At 51.3% G+C, this 15,376-nt stretch overlaps 1 protein-coding gene across 1 annotated transcript in view; it reads right to left on the bottom strand.

Annotated features, from left to right (window-relative positions):
* Positions 1–15,376, bottom strand: part of HLTF (helicase like transcription factor) — a 133,701-nt gene that overhangs the window by 82,367 nt on the left and 35,958 nt on the right. The window contains exons 7-11 of the mRNA XM_040428034.1: positions 13,896–14,087; positions 12,811–12,900; positions 11,821–11,875; positions 10,207–10,258; positions 9,655–9,725 (exon numbers count right to left, since the gene is read on the bottom strand). Coding sequence (XP_040283968.1) covers positions 9,655–9,725; positions 10,207–10,258; positions 11,821–11,875; positions 12,811–12,900; positions 13,896–14,087 — 460 coding nt within the window. The remainder of the gene's footprint in view (positions 1–9,654; positions 9,726–10,206; positions 10,259–11,820; positions 11,876–12,810; positions 12,901–13,895; positions 14,088–15,376) is intronic.

Raw genomic sequence — 15,376 nt, 5'->3', positions numbered from 1 at the left:
GCCGAGTCATGCGGAAGGTGGCTTAGTGGACTGGGGGCGAGCAGGTTTGGGCTTGGCATGCCAGGAGGGCTTGGCCTTAAAGGAAGGCCTGGTGGACTTCTTGTCCGGTCGGGCGGAGGGGGCCCGAAAGGAACGAAAAGTCTGCGCCCGGGAGGACGACCCAGGAAAGCGACGGCGCGAGGCTGGTTCTGGGGGAGAAGAGAACTCTTACCGCCAGTCGCCTCAGAGATGAGCTCCTCCAGACGCTTCCCAAAAAGCTTCCCACCTAGGAAGGGAAGGGAGATTAGAGCCTTTTTGGAGGCGGAATCCGCCGCCCAAGAACGAAGCCAGATGGTGCGGCGTATAGCCACAGAGTTAGCGAGCCGACTCCATAGAGGACAGAGTCTGGGGGTAAGGCTCTGAGGAGCTGTTTGGCCCAGATTGCGCAGGCCTTGGCCACCCAGGAAGCGGCGAAAGCAGGGCGGATGGCGGCACCTGCTGCTACAAAAACGGACTTGGCCAAGGAGTCAACCCGCTTGTCAGCGGGATCAGACAAGGAAGCCGCGTCAGCCAGGGGAAGGGTAGTGGCCTTCGCCAGGCGTGCCACCTGAGGATCTACCTGGGGAGGTACCGTCCAGAGGTTGACGGATTCCTGAGAAAAGGGATAAGGGACATCCGAGGCCTTGGTAAGGTGAAGGCGCCGATCAGGGTGACGCCACTCCTTAGCCAGAAGTGCGTCAAGATCCGCGTGATTAGGGAAAACCACAGCGGAGCGTCTGGAACGGCGGAAGGACACCGACTCCTGGGAAGAGGAAGAAGGGTCGTCCTGCACATGGAGCGCGTCCCGGACAGCTTTAATGAGATCCTGTATGGCCGCAGACATCGCAGAGCACCGCTCTGATTCAGAATCAGAAGCAGAGGAGTCCCCAGGAGCGGCGGAAAACGGCTGAAGAGGAAATCTCGCCCGTCTCAGACTTATCCGGGGAATGATCCGAGGAAGCTGAGGAAGACTGGGACCCGGCCGAGACCCTACGAGGTCGCTTAGGGGACCGAGTGCCAGAGCGAGAACGGACGTCCCCAACGGGAGAGTCCCTGGTAGAGGCGGCCGCAATCTGAGCAGGCAAACGGTCCAGTGACTGCGTCAGGGATTGGGAGAGGCTGGCAAGGTTCCCTATGGCTTGGGACAGGGTAGCAGCCCATTCCGGAAGAACCGATCCGGAGGGGACAGCAGGGGCGGCCTGGGATCAAGGCACTGTGCGCAGAGGGAGTTAGACTGGCAGCATGAAAACTTCTTATTACAAAGAGAACATGCATAATGGGTAGAGATCCCAGCAGGGGGAGTGGGGTCCCGACCAGAGGAAGACATGTGGGCTTAGGATGGAGCCTGCAAGGAAAAAAAGTCAGCCAGATGGCTGCCTACCAGACCCAATGGTGCTGTGTCCCAGAAGAAGAGCAGCTGCAGCGCAAGAGAGGAGCAGCAAGATGGCAACCGGCGTCCTCCACACATGCAGAGAGAGAAAGAAAGTGCCGGCAGCAGGCGAAGATAACGCCCCACAGAAGCCTGCGCTGAAAGAGGATTGGCAGGAGGAGAGAAAACCCCTGCCATGGCTCCCCCCACGGAGGGGAGGGGACAAAGAAACGAGCCCGGGAACCCAGGAGTGGGCGGGAGGGAAAGCTTCGCCCCACGTGACCTGCGGCCTAGTAGGCCGAAAAGCCGGGGCCTGAAGTAGAAAGTGCGGCCGGAACGGACGCTCGCCATCACGGAGGTGTCCGGAAGCAGCCGCGAGACAGGAGGGACACAGCGCCGAGTGAAAAAGACGTCCTGCCAGCAGAAGCGCCCAAAATAAGGAGGATAAAGCCCAGACTTCCAGGGTCAAAGTGCCGGACCCAGAAATAAAGGCACGGGCCTCCCTGCAGGTACGCCGGCATGGGAGAGGGGGGGGGGGGGAATGAGCAGAATTACCGCTGAAGCACATGTGCCTCAGCTACTAGGGGCCCATGAGGGAGAAGCGGGGAGGAGGGAGGGGGGCTACAGGGCCCCCGCATGGATCTGGATCCCTACTCACCTTCTGATGTCTTCAGGCGCAGCAGTGACCACCCCCTCGGCGGACTCAACACAGGAACCGTGGGGCCACCGGAATTCCACTGCGGAAGCAGTTTCAACTGGGGACTGGGTGGCTGCCAGGTACCCGAGTACGCGCCCGCAGGGGGGAGGGGAGGGGGGGGTTGGGGGCAGGGGCAACTAAAGTGGAACACGATGGAGCCACCCCTGCAGCAGGCCGAAACCTGCAGAGGAAAAAGAGAAAAAGAAATAAAGAAATTAGCAGGATGACCTGCAAAAAAAGATAGCAGGTCATGTCTGCCTCCTACGGACACTAGAACAAGACTGGTTTCTCTCGGCTCTGGCAGAGGGGTATAGCCCATCTGGGTGGAGCCAACACTTTTTTTTGTTTCTAGTGGCAGCTGGGCATATACCATGGTGCTGTATCCCCCAATGCCATGCACGAGAAATGAGTCAGAGGTTGGGCTTGCCGACACCACAACCCTACTAAAGTGGATGCGTCATCATACTATCCAGCACTGTGTCAGAACAGGAACAATCGCCTATTACAGGGATCAGCAACCTTCAGCACTCCAGCTGCGACTCCCAGCATGCACACTTCCCAGCATGCGACTCCCAGAATGCACGCTTTCTTGGCTGCTCTTGTAACTCCCATAGAATTGAAAAGGAGACTTTTGTATTACTTACCAGTAAAGTCTCTTTCTCGCTCTTCCTTGGGGGACACAGGAAACCATGGGTATAGCTCTGCTCCCTAGGAGGCGTGACACTAAGTGAAAGCTGTAAGCCCCTCCTCCATCAGCTATACCCTTCAGCCTGGAGAAGAGACTGCCAGTTGCGTGTCCAAGTAGTGAAAGATAACCACCAACCGGAAAAAGAACTGTCGAGCCCCAACGGGGGCAACCAAGCCGGAACCACAACTGTAACCCAAATGAAGGGCGGGTGCTGTGTCCCCCAAGGAAGAGCGAGAAAGAGACTTTACTGGTAAGTAATACAAAAGTCTCCTTTTCTCGCCCATATTCCTTGGGGGACACAGGAAACCATGGGACGTTCCAGAGCAGTCCCAGAAGGGAGGGACCAGAACAAACTCAACCAACACCAGAGGCATCAATCAACTGCCGCCTGCAACACCAGACGGCCTAAAGCAGCGTCAGCCGACGCATGAGTATGCACCCTGTAGAACTTGGTGAAGGTGTGCAAGGAGGACCAAGTGGCCGCCTTGCAAATCTGCTCCGTAGAAGCCCGATTCCTCTGAGCCCAGGAAGCCCCGAGCGCTCTAGTGGAGTGAGCGGTAACACCAAGGGGCGGAACCTTGCCCTTGGCGAGATAAGCCTCAGTAACAGCCATCTTGACAAAACGGGCGATAGCAACTTTGGATGCTGCCATCCCTCTGCGCGACCCCTCCGGGACCACAAAGAGCGAGTCAGTATGCCTGAAAGAGCTGGTTACTTCCAGGTAAATCTTGAGCGCCCTGACAATGTCCAGGCGATGAAGCTTCCTCTCCCGCGGGTGGGAAGGGGAAGGACACAAAGAGGGGAGAACGATGTCCTCGTTCAGATGAAAGGCGGAGACCACCTTAGGAAGGAAGGAAGGGACCGGACGAAGAACCACCTTGTCCTGGTGGAACACTAGGAAAGGTTCCAGACAGGAGAGTGCAGCCAATTCGGACACCCTCCGAAGAGAGGTGACGGCTACAAGGAAAATAACCTTGCAGGACAGAAGTCGCAAGGAAACCGTCCGCAGAGGCTCGAAAGGGGAAGCCTGGAGCGCTGAGAGAACCAGGTTCAGGTCCCAGGGCGGTACCGGAGGGCGGTACGGGGGAACCGCGTGAGCCACGCCCTGAAGGAAGGTCTTGACAGGACCAAGGGGGGCCAGTGGGCGCTGAAACAAAATGGACAGCGCAGACACCTGACCCTTCAAAGAACTAAGGCCCAGACCTTGGGCCAGTCCGCTCTGCAGGAAGGACAAAACGGTGGGGAGAGAAAAGCGGAGCGGAGGAATCCCCAGATCGGCACAGAACCCCAAAAAGGTCCTCCAGGTCCTATAATAGATCCTAGAAGAGGACGGCTTACGGGCGCGGATCATGGTGCGGACGACGTCCGCAGAAAAACCCCTACGTGTCAGGACGGTGGTCTCAACAACCACGCCGTCAAACGTAGGGACCCTAAACGCGGGTGGAAGATCGGTCCCTGAGAGAGAAGATCTTCCCTGGCGGGCAGCGGCCAGGGCGCGTCTGCCAGTAGCAGCATGAGGTCGGCATACCAAGACCGGCGGGGCCAGTCCGGAGCGACCAGAATCACCGAGACGCCTTCCGCCGCGATCTTCCGAAGGACCTTGGGCAGGAGAGGGATGGGAGGGAATATGTATGGGCGCGCGAAGCCTCGCCAAGGAAGAACGAGGGCGTCGGCTCCGCAAGCTCCCGGATCCCTGGCCCTGGACAGATAGGCGGGGACCTTGTGATTGAATTTTGAGGCCATGAGGTCCACGTCCGGTATGCCCCAACGAAGGCAAATGGCCTCGAATACCTCCGGGTGAAGAGACCACTCGCCGGGGTCGACGGTGGTGCGACTGAGGAAGTCCGCCGCCCAATTGTCCACCCCTGGAATAAAAATTGCAGATAGGGCCGGGACGTGGGCTTCCGCCCAACGGAGAATGCTGGTGACCTCCCGCATTGCTGCAGCGCTGCGAGTGCCCCCCTGGTGGTTTATGTACGCCACAGCCGTGGCGTTGTCCGATTGTACACGAACTGGATGACCCTTCAGCAGATGAGTTCAGTGTCGTAGAGACAGAAGGGCCGCTCTCAGCTCCAGGACATTGATCGAGAGTTTGGACTCCGATGGAGACCAAATGCCCTGGACGGATCGGGGAGGAAACACGCCTCCCCAGCCCAAGAGACTGGCATCGGTTGTAACCACCAACCAGTTGAGTGGCAGAAAGGACCTGCCCAGAAGAGGGGACTGTAACCACCAGCGGAGAGATGACCGCACCGGAGGCGATAGATGGAAGGGATGATCCAGAGACTCCGGCGATTTGTCCCAGGAGGAGATGATCGCCCGTTGGAGAGGGCGGGAGTGAAACTGCGCAAATGGGATCGCCTCGAAGCAGGCAACCATCTGCCCCAAGACCCGCATGCAGAAGCGGAAGGACGGTCGACGGTGGAGAAGGAGACCCCGAACCGCCCCACGGAGGATCAGACGTTTTTCCGAGGGAAGACGTACCTCCGCCGCTCCTGTGTCTAAAAGCATTCCCAGGAAGACTAGTTGTCTGGAGGGGGGAAGGGAGGACTTGGGGAAGTTGATGACCCAACCGAACCTCGCCAGAGTCTCTAGAGTGAGATCCACGCTGGCAACCGCTTGAGAAAGGGACGGAGCCTTGATGAGGATATCGTCCAAGTACGGTAGCAGAAAAACACCCCTGGAACGGAGTAAGGCCAAAACCGGGGCCAGGACCTTGGTGAACACCCGGGGGGCTGTTGCCAGCCCAAAGGGAAGGGCGACAAACTGGAAGTGGAGGTCCCCCACGGCGAATCGGAGGAAGCGATGGTGACACCGGGCTACCGGAACATGGAGGTAGGCATCCTGTATATCGATGGAAGACATGAAATCTCCCTGCTCCAGGGAAGCCACCGCGGAACGGAGGGACTCCATCCGAAACCGTCGAAGGAGGAGAAAACGGTTGAGCTTTTTGAGGTCCAAAATGGGCCGCACCGAACCTCCCTTCTTGGGAACTACAAAGAGGTTCGAGTAGAACCCTTGGAACCTTTCCTCTAGAGGAACGGGGGTAATCACCCCCCTGTCCAGTAAGGCTTGAACGGCCGCGGAGAACGCAGCCGCGCTTTTCGGGTCCCGCGGCGGGCGGGAGCGAAAGAACCGATCTGGAGGGAAGGATGCAAATTCGATTTTGTATCCGGAGGACACAATTTCGAGGGCCCAGGCGTCGGAGACGCGAGCCATCCAGACGTCCCTGAAAAGGAGGAGCCGGCCCCCCACCCGGGTGGGTGGGGGCGCGCCTTCAGGCAGAGGACTGCTTTGCTGCGGGTGTGCGGGCAGCCTGCGGCTTGCGCCAGGAGGGCTGCGCCCGAAAAAACGGCTTCCTACGCTTATCCTGGGGAGGAGCCGAAGCGGCAGCTGTGGTGGGAGCCCCAGAGGCCCTGCGGGAGGACCGAAAACGAGACGCACCAGGGCGTCCGCGGGGGGCGCCCCTGGCTTGGGGTTGAGGAAGATGGGTGCTTTTACCACCCGTGGCCTCCGAAATAAGTTCGTCTAGGCGGACCCCGAAAAGGCGGGAACCCGCAAACGGTAGCCCCGCCAAGGAACGTTTGGAGGCAGCGTCCGCTTTCCAAACCTTCAGCCAGAGCTCCCTCCTGACGGAAACTGCCAGGGCGGAGGAGCGTGCAATAAGGGCTCCCGCATCAAGGGAGGCCTCACAAACAAAATTCCCGGCCCGAATAATAAGCTGGGCCAAGGAACGTAGGTCCTGGATGGGGACGTCCGAGTCCAACTCCTGTTCCAGCTGCGCACCCCAAGCAGAGATTGCTTTCCCTGCCCAAGCAGAGGCAAAAACCGGTCTGAGAGCAGAACCGGAGGCAGCAAAAATGCCCTTGGAAAGGGTCTCCATGCGACGGTCCTCCGCTGACTGAAGAGAGGACCCGTCGGGAACAGGGATGGCCGTGTTCTTTGACAGCCGGGCCACAGGGGGGTCCACCTTGGGTGGGGAAGACCATGAGGCCACGACATCGGCTGGAAAAGGATAGCAAATGTCCAGCTTCTTGGGGTTGACAAAACGGGCGTCCGGGCGAGCCCAAGCCTTAGACACCACAGAGGAGAAATCAGAGTGGATTGGAAAGACTTTTGAGGCCTGCCTGGGTCTGATAAAGGAGACGCTAGCTGCGTCAGAGCTAGGGGGGTCATCCTGCACCTTAAAGGTGTCACGAATATCAGAGATGAGTTGACCCATCGCTGAGGCTAGCTTGGACGGCAGGGCCGAGTCCATTTCCAAATCTGAAACCGCCAATTCACCTTCAGAGAGCGAATCCTTTGGAGAGGAGAGGCCCGTCTGGGTGCGCACGCGTGGCGGGGAGAGTGAGGCCTCAGAGGAGGAGGCTCGCTCTACTCTAATACGCTTCTGAGAGTGCCTAGCTCGGGAGGGGTCACTAAGAGAGAGTGAACCCGCTGCAGCGGCAGAAGCAGTGGACCCGGAGGGCGCGACAGTCAGAGAGGCGTCCTGCGGGGTAGGTGGCCTGTCTATTAGGCGGCCCACGACATGAGTGAGGCTTTCCACGGCCTGGGACAGGGATCTAGCCCAGTCAGGCGGGTCAGAGGAAGCAGGGAGCGACACAGCGGGCGACTGAGGCTGCGGTGGAGCTCGGCATGCAGTACAGTGCGGATCAGACTGCCCCCGGGGAAAGGGTTCCCTACAGGCAGTACAGGCATGGTACCAAGGCTTGGCGGCTGCAGAAGGGTCTGACATGGTGGAAAAAAGATGTTGCACTTAAAGTGGGAGACCCCAAAGAAAAGTGGTGGCACGGAGGGGGTTAACAGTCCTACCAGACCCGGATGATGCAAGCGGCAGCGGTAAGGGGAACAGACTGAGGACTGTGGAGGAGAGGCAGCAGCACGGAGATGAATGGCTTCAGGATCGCACGGCAGAGAGGATTCCACGCAGCCCTGAGAAGTGGAGCCCGATGAAACCGGAAGTAGCGGAGCGCATGTAGGAAGCTCCGCCCCCCCCTCTGCCGCGCTGAAGAAGAAGCAGAGCCGCGCGCGCGCGGCAAAATGATTTTAACCCCCAAGGTGATGAAGTGCCGGCCAAGATGAAATGGCGCCGTTCACGCCAAGTAAGCGGCCCCCGCCGCGCCTGGATGTGGCAGACGGCTTGCTTGCCTGCAGCCGTCCCCTGAAGGCAGCGTCCCTGCCAAGGACTTGCCCAGATAAACTCCCCTGCCCGGTAACGGTCCCGATATGCCCGGGGGGGGGGGGCGATCGATGTAGCAGTGGCCATGTAGCAGTGGCCATGGGGGATGTAGCAGCGGCCATGGGGGATGTAGCAGCGGTGGGAGGGAGGAAGGGGAGGCTGGAGCAGCCACTCTCACCATACGCTGTCTTCGCCCTCAGTCCATCCAGCGGGGGTCGCCCCTTCAGCTCCTGGCACCGCAGTGGCAGGAAGCCGGGGGAGGGACTTGGCGTGCGGGCGACCCTGAGCTGGCGGGACGCAGGGGAGCGAGGCTGCCCTGGTCCACCTTGTCTTCTGTGGGGGAGGCGGCAGTGCGGAATTACCGGCACTGGCGCAACTCAACCCCGGGAGAAACAGAGGGGTCTAATGCGCCTCTGTTGTCCCTGTAGGTAGAAAAAAATCGAATTAAAAAACAACAAATAACGCAAAAATAAAAAAAATCATAGGAAAACAACCCTGCATAAGCAGGGGGTGTCTTGCCTCCTTGGACACTAAGCAAAAACTGGCAGTCTCTTCTCCAGGCTGAAGGGTATAGCTGATGGAGGAGGGGCTTACAGCTTTCACTTAGTGTCACGCCTCCTAGGGAGCAGAGCTATACCCATGGTTTCCTGTGTCCCCCAAGGAATATGGGCGAGAAAGGAGGATTTTGGGAGTTGTAGTTTCAGAACAGCTGGAGTGCCGGAGGTTGCTGATCCCTGGGCTATTAGATGAACTGTCACGAAAAATATTCAGACTATTATGTATTGTTTGATAAATGTGTTTTATCCTTAAACCTAACACTTTTGTCTAGAAAAAGCTCCTCCAGTTTTCCTACTCCACCCTCCTACTGGAGAGAGTGCGACTTTTGTTTTTGCGCCTTTTTAAAAAGTCTTAAGCCTCATTCACACGTCAGTGTTTTGGTCAGTAACTTCAGTCAGTGATTGTGAGCCAAAACCAGGATTGGACATAAGTTATAAGGGAAAGATCTGCACCTGTTATATGTTTAGAGCCGCTCACAATCACTGATGTATCACTGCTGCCTCATTCACACATCTAGAGTGAAGCTCATTAACATAACTAACCACACCCACATTTCAAAAGTGAGTGCTGTAAGAATGCAAAAAGTCACAAAATCTTTGTACAAGACCAAAAAGTCGCAAGAGCCCCACTTTGACTTTTTGAAGCAGGAATTCTGGAGTGAAAGCATGATAAATCCCCCCCATAGTATTTGAGGTGATGCTCCCCAAGTCTTCCTCACAGCGATTGATGGGCAGATGTGTATTTAGATTACAAGGCAGCCAACCATCAAATCACTGCTGAGATTTGATGGTTGGCTACGTGTGCAATGTATTTGTTGCTTGCATTAGCCCAAAACACATTGAGGGTTATCTATCAAGGCTGGCGTTCCCATTCACCAGTCTTGATCCCTGTGCGCTGGAGTGAGATGCGCCTATTTTATTAAGTGGCAGATAAATTATGGCATATTTGGCATCTGCTACTGTATAATGTGCAACTATTTTACTCCACTGTTGTGGCGTAAAAACATTAGTAAATGACCCACATTCTTTTTTGTGCTATTTAGGACCTGTCCGCATACTATGCTGCCCCCACATACGGCATCACAGTCTGATGACACATCAACTTTAACACAGTCATCACGTTGGCTATAGCTATGTCATACTCACATTTCGTTTTTCTTGGAAGCCATTCTTCCTCAGAATCATTGAAATCATACTTAACTTTTCTGGCTTTCTGTCTTCAGAAAAAGAAAAAAAAGAAAAAAGGACAGACACGGATTAACTACACGTATTTGATAGGACACTTATCTTGCACCATCTGTTCTGTGCATATTAACAAAACCATACTTGTCAGTCACAGAAATACAAACCTAACACGCTTACTCATTATCTCAATCAGTCTACTTGGCAATATCCTTTGAAAACAGGACTGTAACGTTTGAATAAGAATAGAGAGGGGTCTCAGGTGCACAGCACTGCCTCTGCAGAGACGACATGCCTGACTACCCCGCTAAAGCCAGTAGCTGGCAAAACTGACCATGTGGGGCTGTTGGAGACAATAACGCTGAACCCCCAGAAACAAAGACTGGCAGGGAGCACCAAAGTGGCATCGCTGGAATGGCAGGAAATTCTACAGGTGAGTTTTGTTATTTTAAAACACTGTACGCTTTTACCAATTTTTTGGGGCCTTGGAGAACCCCTTTAACATTCAATACATACCTTTTAGAGACTTTAGCCGAAGCATCTTGGCTGTTCGCAATCTCTCGTGTTTCTTTAGTTCAAAGAAAAAAAGTTTATATAAAAATCAGTCATATGATCTAACCAGAGACAGACAAGACCAATCAGAATGCAGATAACCTCCCCCACTACCCCAGAGCAGTGTGTATCCTCTCACATCCATCTAACCAGAGAAAGACAAGACCAATCAGAATGCAGATAACCTCCCCCACTACCCCAGAGCAGTGTGTATCCTCTCACATCCATCTAACCAGAGACAGACAAGACCAATCAGAATGCAGATAACCTCCCCCACTACCCCAGAGCAGTGTGTATCCTCTCACATCCATCTAACCAGAGACAGACAAGACCAATCAGAATGCAGATAACCTCCCCCACTACCCCAGAGCAGTGTGTATCCTCTCACATCCATCTAACCAGAGACAGACAAGACCAATCAGAAGGCAGAAAACAGCAATTTTTACATTTAGTGGAATTTTTTTACGGCGTTCACTGTAACGTAATTTTATTATGTGGGTCACTACAATTTCTACATTTCTATATATTTTTACTATCTTTCTCTCCTCCTGTCAGCTCTGCACACTGACAAGGAGGGGAAGGGGGGCTTTAGCTGATCATAACTCTGGTTTGGTACCAGCTAGAGATATGGGTTTTGTATTGTTTGGAAACTGACATTCCAAGCTCACCAGAATGACAGCAATATGTTGAATACAGGAGAAGATATCACTGATAGAAATCGGGATGCAGTGAATGCAGCTGAAAGGGAAAGTAAAAGCAGATTTTACCCGCGCTTATTCCCGACTCAATTTCTAACAGTGATTTCTCCTCTGTTGCTTGGACTTTAGCTGTCATTCTGGTTCTTGTATGAAAGGCAGCTTTCAAACAAGACCAGTTGCATGTTTCTAGCTGCTACCATTCAGGAGCATGTAAAGCAGCATCTAAAGCAGCCCTCCCCCCTCCAGTTTCTGCCCGAGCCCAGGCAGTCAGGGCTGTGCTCCTCCTCCCAGTGCTCTCCCGTATCTTGTTTAGATCAAAGAGGGGAGACGGCTGCACATGACAACTCTTTGAGAAGATGTCTGCTCAATGTGAAAGTGACACGCATTTCTGGGTGTTATTATGAGGTGATTATATTTTAAAGCACACCAGCATTTATACAGCAGGGTGTACTATACCATTAGGGTATAAAAATGAAACAGCAGTTACACTTTAATTTTCACATAGGCGAGTGTCTGGGAAAAACTGTCCGTGTGAAAGCCGCACTTCCCAGACCAACCACATACCAACTAACCCGAATTCACTGAATCATAGTGATCTATGATGCATTGAGTTCCAGCCTGACTGAGGGTCTACTGTACTGTAATCAAATAAAGCCTTGAGTACAAGCACAGCAGGCCTGCAGTACCTCTTATCGTTAAACATGAAAATAGCCGCTTAACTGGCCAGTTTGTCTCCCTAAGGACATTGGAGTTAGAATACGATGAGGTATAATGCTGTACTTATAATAAAATGGTAATCCTCTATTATTATAATTATCTAACAAAATACATGATTGGTAAAAAGGACCTTTAAAATGACCTTGATTTGATAAAAACTTACCACTGCACTGTCCTTGTGACTCTGTATTTCTAGATTTGCCAGCTTTATTAGTCTTCTGGATTGGAAACAAAAGAGGGAGATTACTACTCTTACAACAATTATGCTGAGTTTCCACATTATGATTTTTTTGGGGCAGTTTTTGAAGCCAAAGTCAGATATGGATGTTAAACAGAGGACACAAAGACTGAGGCCCAGATTTACTAATCCTAAAGATTGTGTAGCCTAAGGCTGGGTTCACACCTGAGCGTTTTACAGCGCGTTCCTATGCGCTGTAAAACGCTCAACAGGCAAAAACCAATGTTTCCCTATGGGCATGGTTCTCACCTGAGCATTTTACAGCGCGTACGAACGTGCTGTAAAACGCCCTACGCCCCAAGAAGTACAGGAGCTTCTTTGGGGCGTATTGTCGCGCGTATTGTGGCAGTTTTTCATTGGATTAATCACACAAACGCACGTACTACGCGCATTTCCAAAATACAAAAACGCTCCAAAATACGCCCAATAAAAACGCCTTCAAAAAGCGCTTATCGAATATGCTCAGGTGTGAACCCAGCCTTAGACCAAGTGTCTAGACCTGCACCAGATTTATCACAGGGGATCAGGCTGGATGATAAATCTGGTGCAGGGGTAGACACTTTTCACCGACTCTATACCAACTATTAGTTGTCTTACTTTGAAACATATTTTTACACCAACGCTGTGGTGTAATTTTGGTGCAAAATGGCACATCTTAGGCGTTATTCCCTTAAGCCCCCACCCCTTTCTGCTAAACCCACCCCCCATATGAACAGTGTCAGAAAAAGATGCAACAAATTGGCCTCCTTTTTTGACAGATCTTTGGTGCAGACACATAAGTACATTTCTTTTAGGCCTCACAAAGTGCATCACAATAAAAAAAAATAAGAAAAACAAACAAAAAAAAACCACCATGAATGGTCCAAAGAATGCCCAAAGCACCTGCGTGGCAATAAGACGAAACACAAACCTCACCTGTTTTTCTGATTTGAATTTCCCAGTTGGCAAAGGTTGTCCATCATGAAAGTTTGTAAGAATTAATGCAATAACCGACAGGGTTTTCCCCTGCAGAACAGAAAGAATAACAAAAGAAAAACAAATAATGGTAAATCACACTGACATAAAAGATAACCACACTGAAAATGTTACCTCTGGAGTAAATCACAGCTAGCAAGTAGCTTGTTGCATTTCTTTGTAGCAATTGGATGACTCACCAGTCATTACAATGAAAGGGTAGCAGCACCATTCAGAGTCTTGAGCCACCTCATCTCCCTTCAGCTTTAGTCAGACAACATAATTCAGTCCATCCAATAAAGCAGATTTGTAAAATAAGACACTGGGTTGTCCTTTGACATTACCATTCTAAGCTGTTCAGATTGGGCTATTGACTATCATGAGCTGACTTGGTGTCTCATGGGTGGAAAAGAACACCGACATGGAGATCAAAGGTGTACAATGGAAAATTATAGCAACCCCTTATTTTTGTGATGGTGGAGGTGTCACCAGTGATCATAAATTCATAGTATAGCTTTTGAAAGAAAACATAAAAACTGATAAGTATATGCTGATGTCAGCTGCAGAAGTAGGTTTCTTTCCAAGTGGCAATAGTGTCCCTTATTAATAGACTCGATCTTATCAATGGGGGCTGGGCTGAGTATTTAGTGTGCAATAAGGCCTTTAAGCTCCAAGGATGTACAAGCTGGGACTCCAAAGATCCATTGGTATAGAAATTGGTATTAAAAATCCAGTGAATGCAATGTCTCATGAGACTCGCCAGATTGTACAGCTGCAGAAGTAGGGAGAGAGAGATGACGTCAGTATCTTAGCCAAAAGGGAACTGCGGGTAGTAAGTGTGTCTGTATAGCCCTGGGATCACAGCAGCCTCTGCAGTCGAGCTGTGTGTAATAATGTACAGTGGATACCGCTGGAGTGGCAAGAACTTGGGATGTACTCAAAGATGTGGATACTTTTTTATTGTCTTCTTTTTACTTGGTGTTATCTACACTTAAAAAGTAATTATACAATTATGTTTAGTAGTTATAATTAACAGAAATACATACCAAGCCCATGTCATCTGCCAAAAGCCCTCCTCTGACACTTTCAGGTCTTTCTTTTTCTGCAAAGTTTGTAAGTGTGTTGTAGTAAAGGTTGCCCCTCTGTTCCCAAAAAGGAGGCAGCTCTGTGTTGTTCTCACGTGAAACCATCCAAGCCAAAGCCTGCTTCTGATGTGGAAGCAACACTGTCTGTATGCACTGTGAGGACAAGAGGCAAGTGATAGCGTTAGGCACCCACAGCATTTTGTCACCTTTCTGAAGCTCAGTTCTCTGAAGTTTTAAATTGAATGTATTGTAATGTTTCAGCTAATTAGGTTGACAGAGGCCATGTCTACATCTGTGGAGGGCATTCCAGAATTCTGTTCTGGCAGAGAATACCGGAATTGCTGTATCTGGCATAGTCGGGCCTGTCAGGTTTCCCGCACGAATACAGGTTTTCTGCATCTGGTCATTAATATACTAGCACTGCACAACAATTTAAAAAGTGTGGCTAAACTTATAAATAACTTTTATTAAAAAATGATTACTTTATCTTTCTCCCCATAAGACCCAAAGTGTGGAAAAAACGTCACTGCGTCTTATGGGGCAAATACTAATGAGCGCTTCCATTATGGAAGCGCTCATTACTACCGCAGGACCGCAAAGCGATGAAGGCCCTGTACTCACCGCTTCCTGGTCCTCAACTGTCGGCTGTGCTGTGGCTGAGCACAGCATGAGGGCGCACAGCACGTCGGGTCACAGTACAGCCGCAACATGAAGAAGAGAGAGCGCTGGAGGTGAGGAGTGGCGGCGTCCGGAGCAGGAGAGGTAAGTGGATTTTTTATTTTGTGATCTGAAGCTGGGGGCTGATATGAAGCATGGGGGGTCTTCTTTATATTGGGCTCTGATCTGGGGTCTGATTGGGGCTGTGAACTGAGGTCTGAATTACATTGGGGTCTGACTGCTGGTCTGATCTGAGGTCTAATGAAACATATTTTGCACTTTAGGTGCCTATTTCACTAGGAAAACATTAATAAATAATTAAAGCACATTAGAAAAATGAATTTAAATCACATTTACAGTAGGTTTTAATACAGTAATAGGAAAATGAGCGAGCACTCATACACTTGGCAACCAAATTGACATGCAGAAAATATTTATTAAATCCCCATAAAATACAAGTAATAAAATTTATAAGAACAATGTAGCAATAATATACAACATTACAGTCACATATATTGTGGTAGATATGATCGATACTATATTCGATAAAAAAATATTCAATAAAAAAAAATCGATAAATTGAATGGTAGAAAATTCAATGTTGAAATATTCGATAGAATATTCGATACCACTCAATAGTGTCGATAAATTCAATAATATAGATCACACCAAAAAACTTCAAGTATATGCTGTTATTTGGGAAAGAGGGGGTATGAGTGTACGAGTGCTCGCTCATTTTCCAATTACTACATTTGCCTTTAAAGAGAGGGTGGGGTGATTCCCTC

Source organism: Bufo bufo, chromosome 4, assembly GCF_905171765.1.
Source record: "Bufo bufo chromosome 4, aBufBuf1.1, whole genome shotgun sequence".
Lineage (NCBI taxonomy): Eukaryota > Metazoa > Chordata > Amphibia > Anura > Bufonidae > Bufo > Bufo bufo.
The sequence above is the reverse complement of the archived record's forward strand: the minus strand, read 5'-3'. Positions and strand labels throughout refer to the sequence as shown.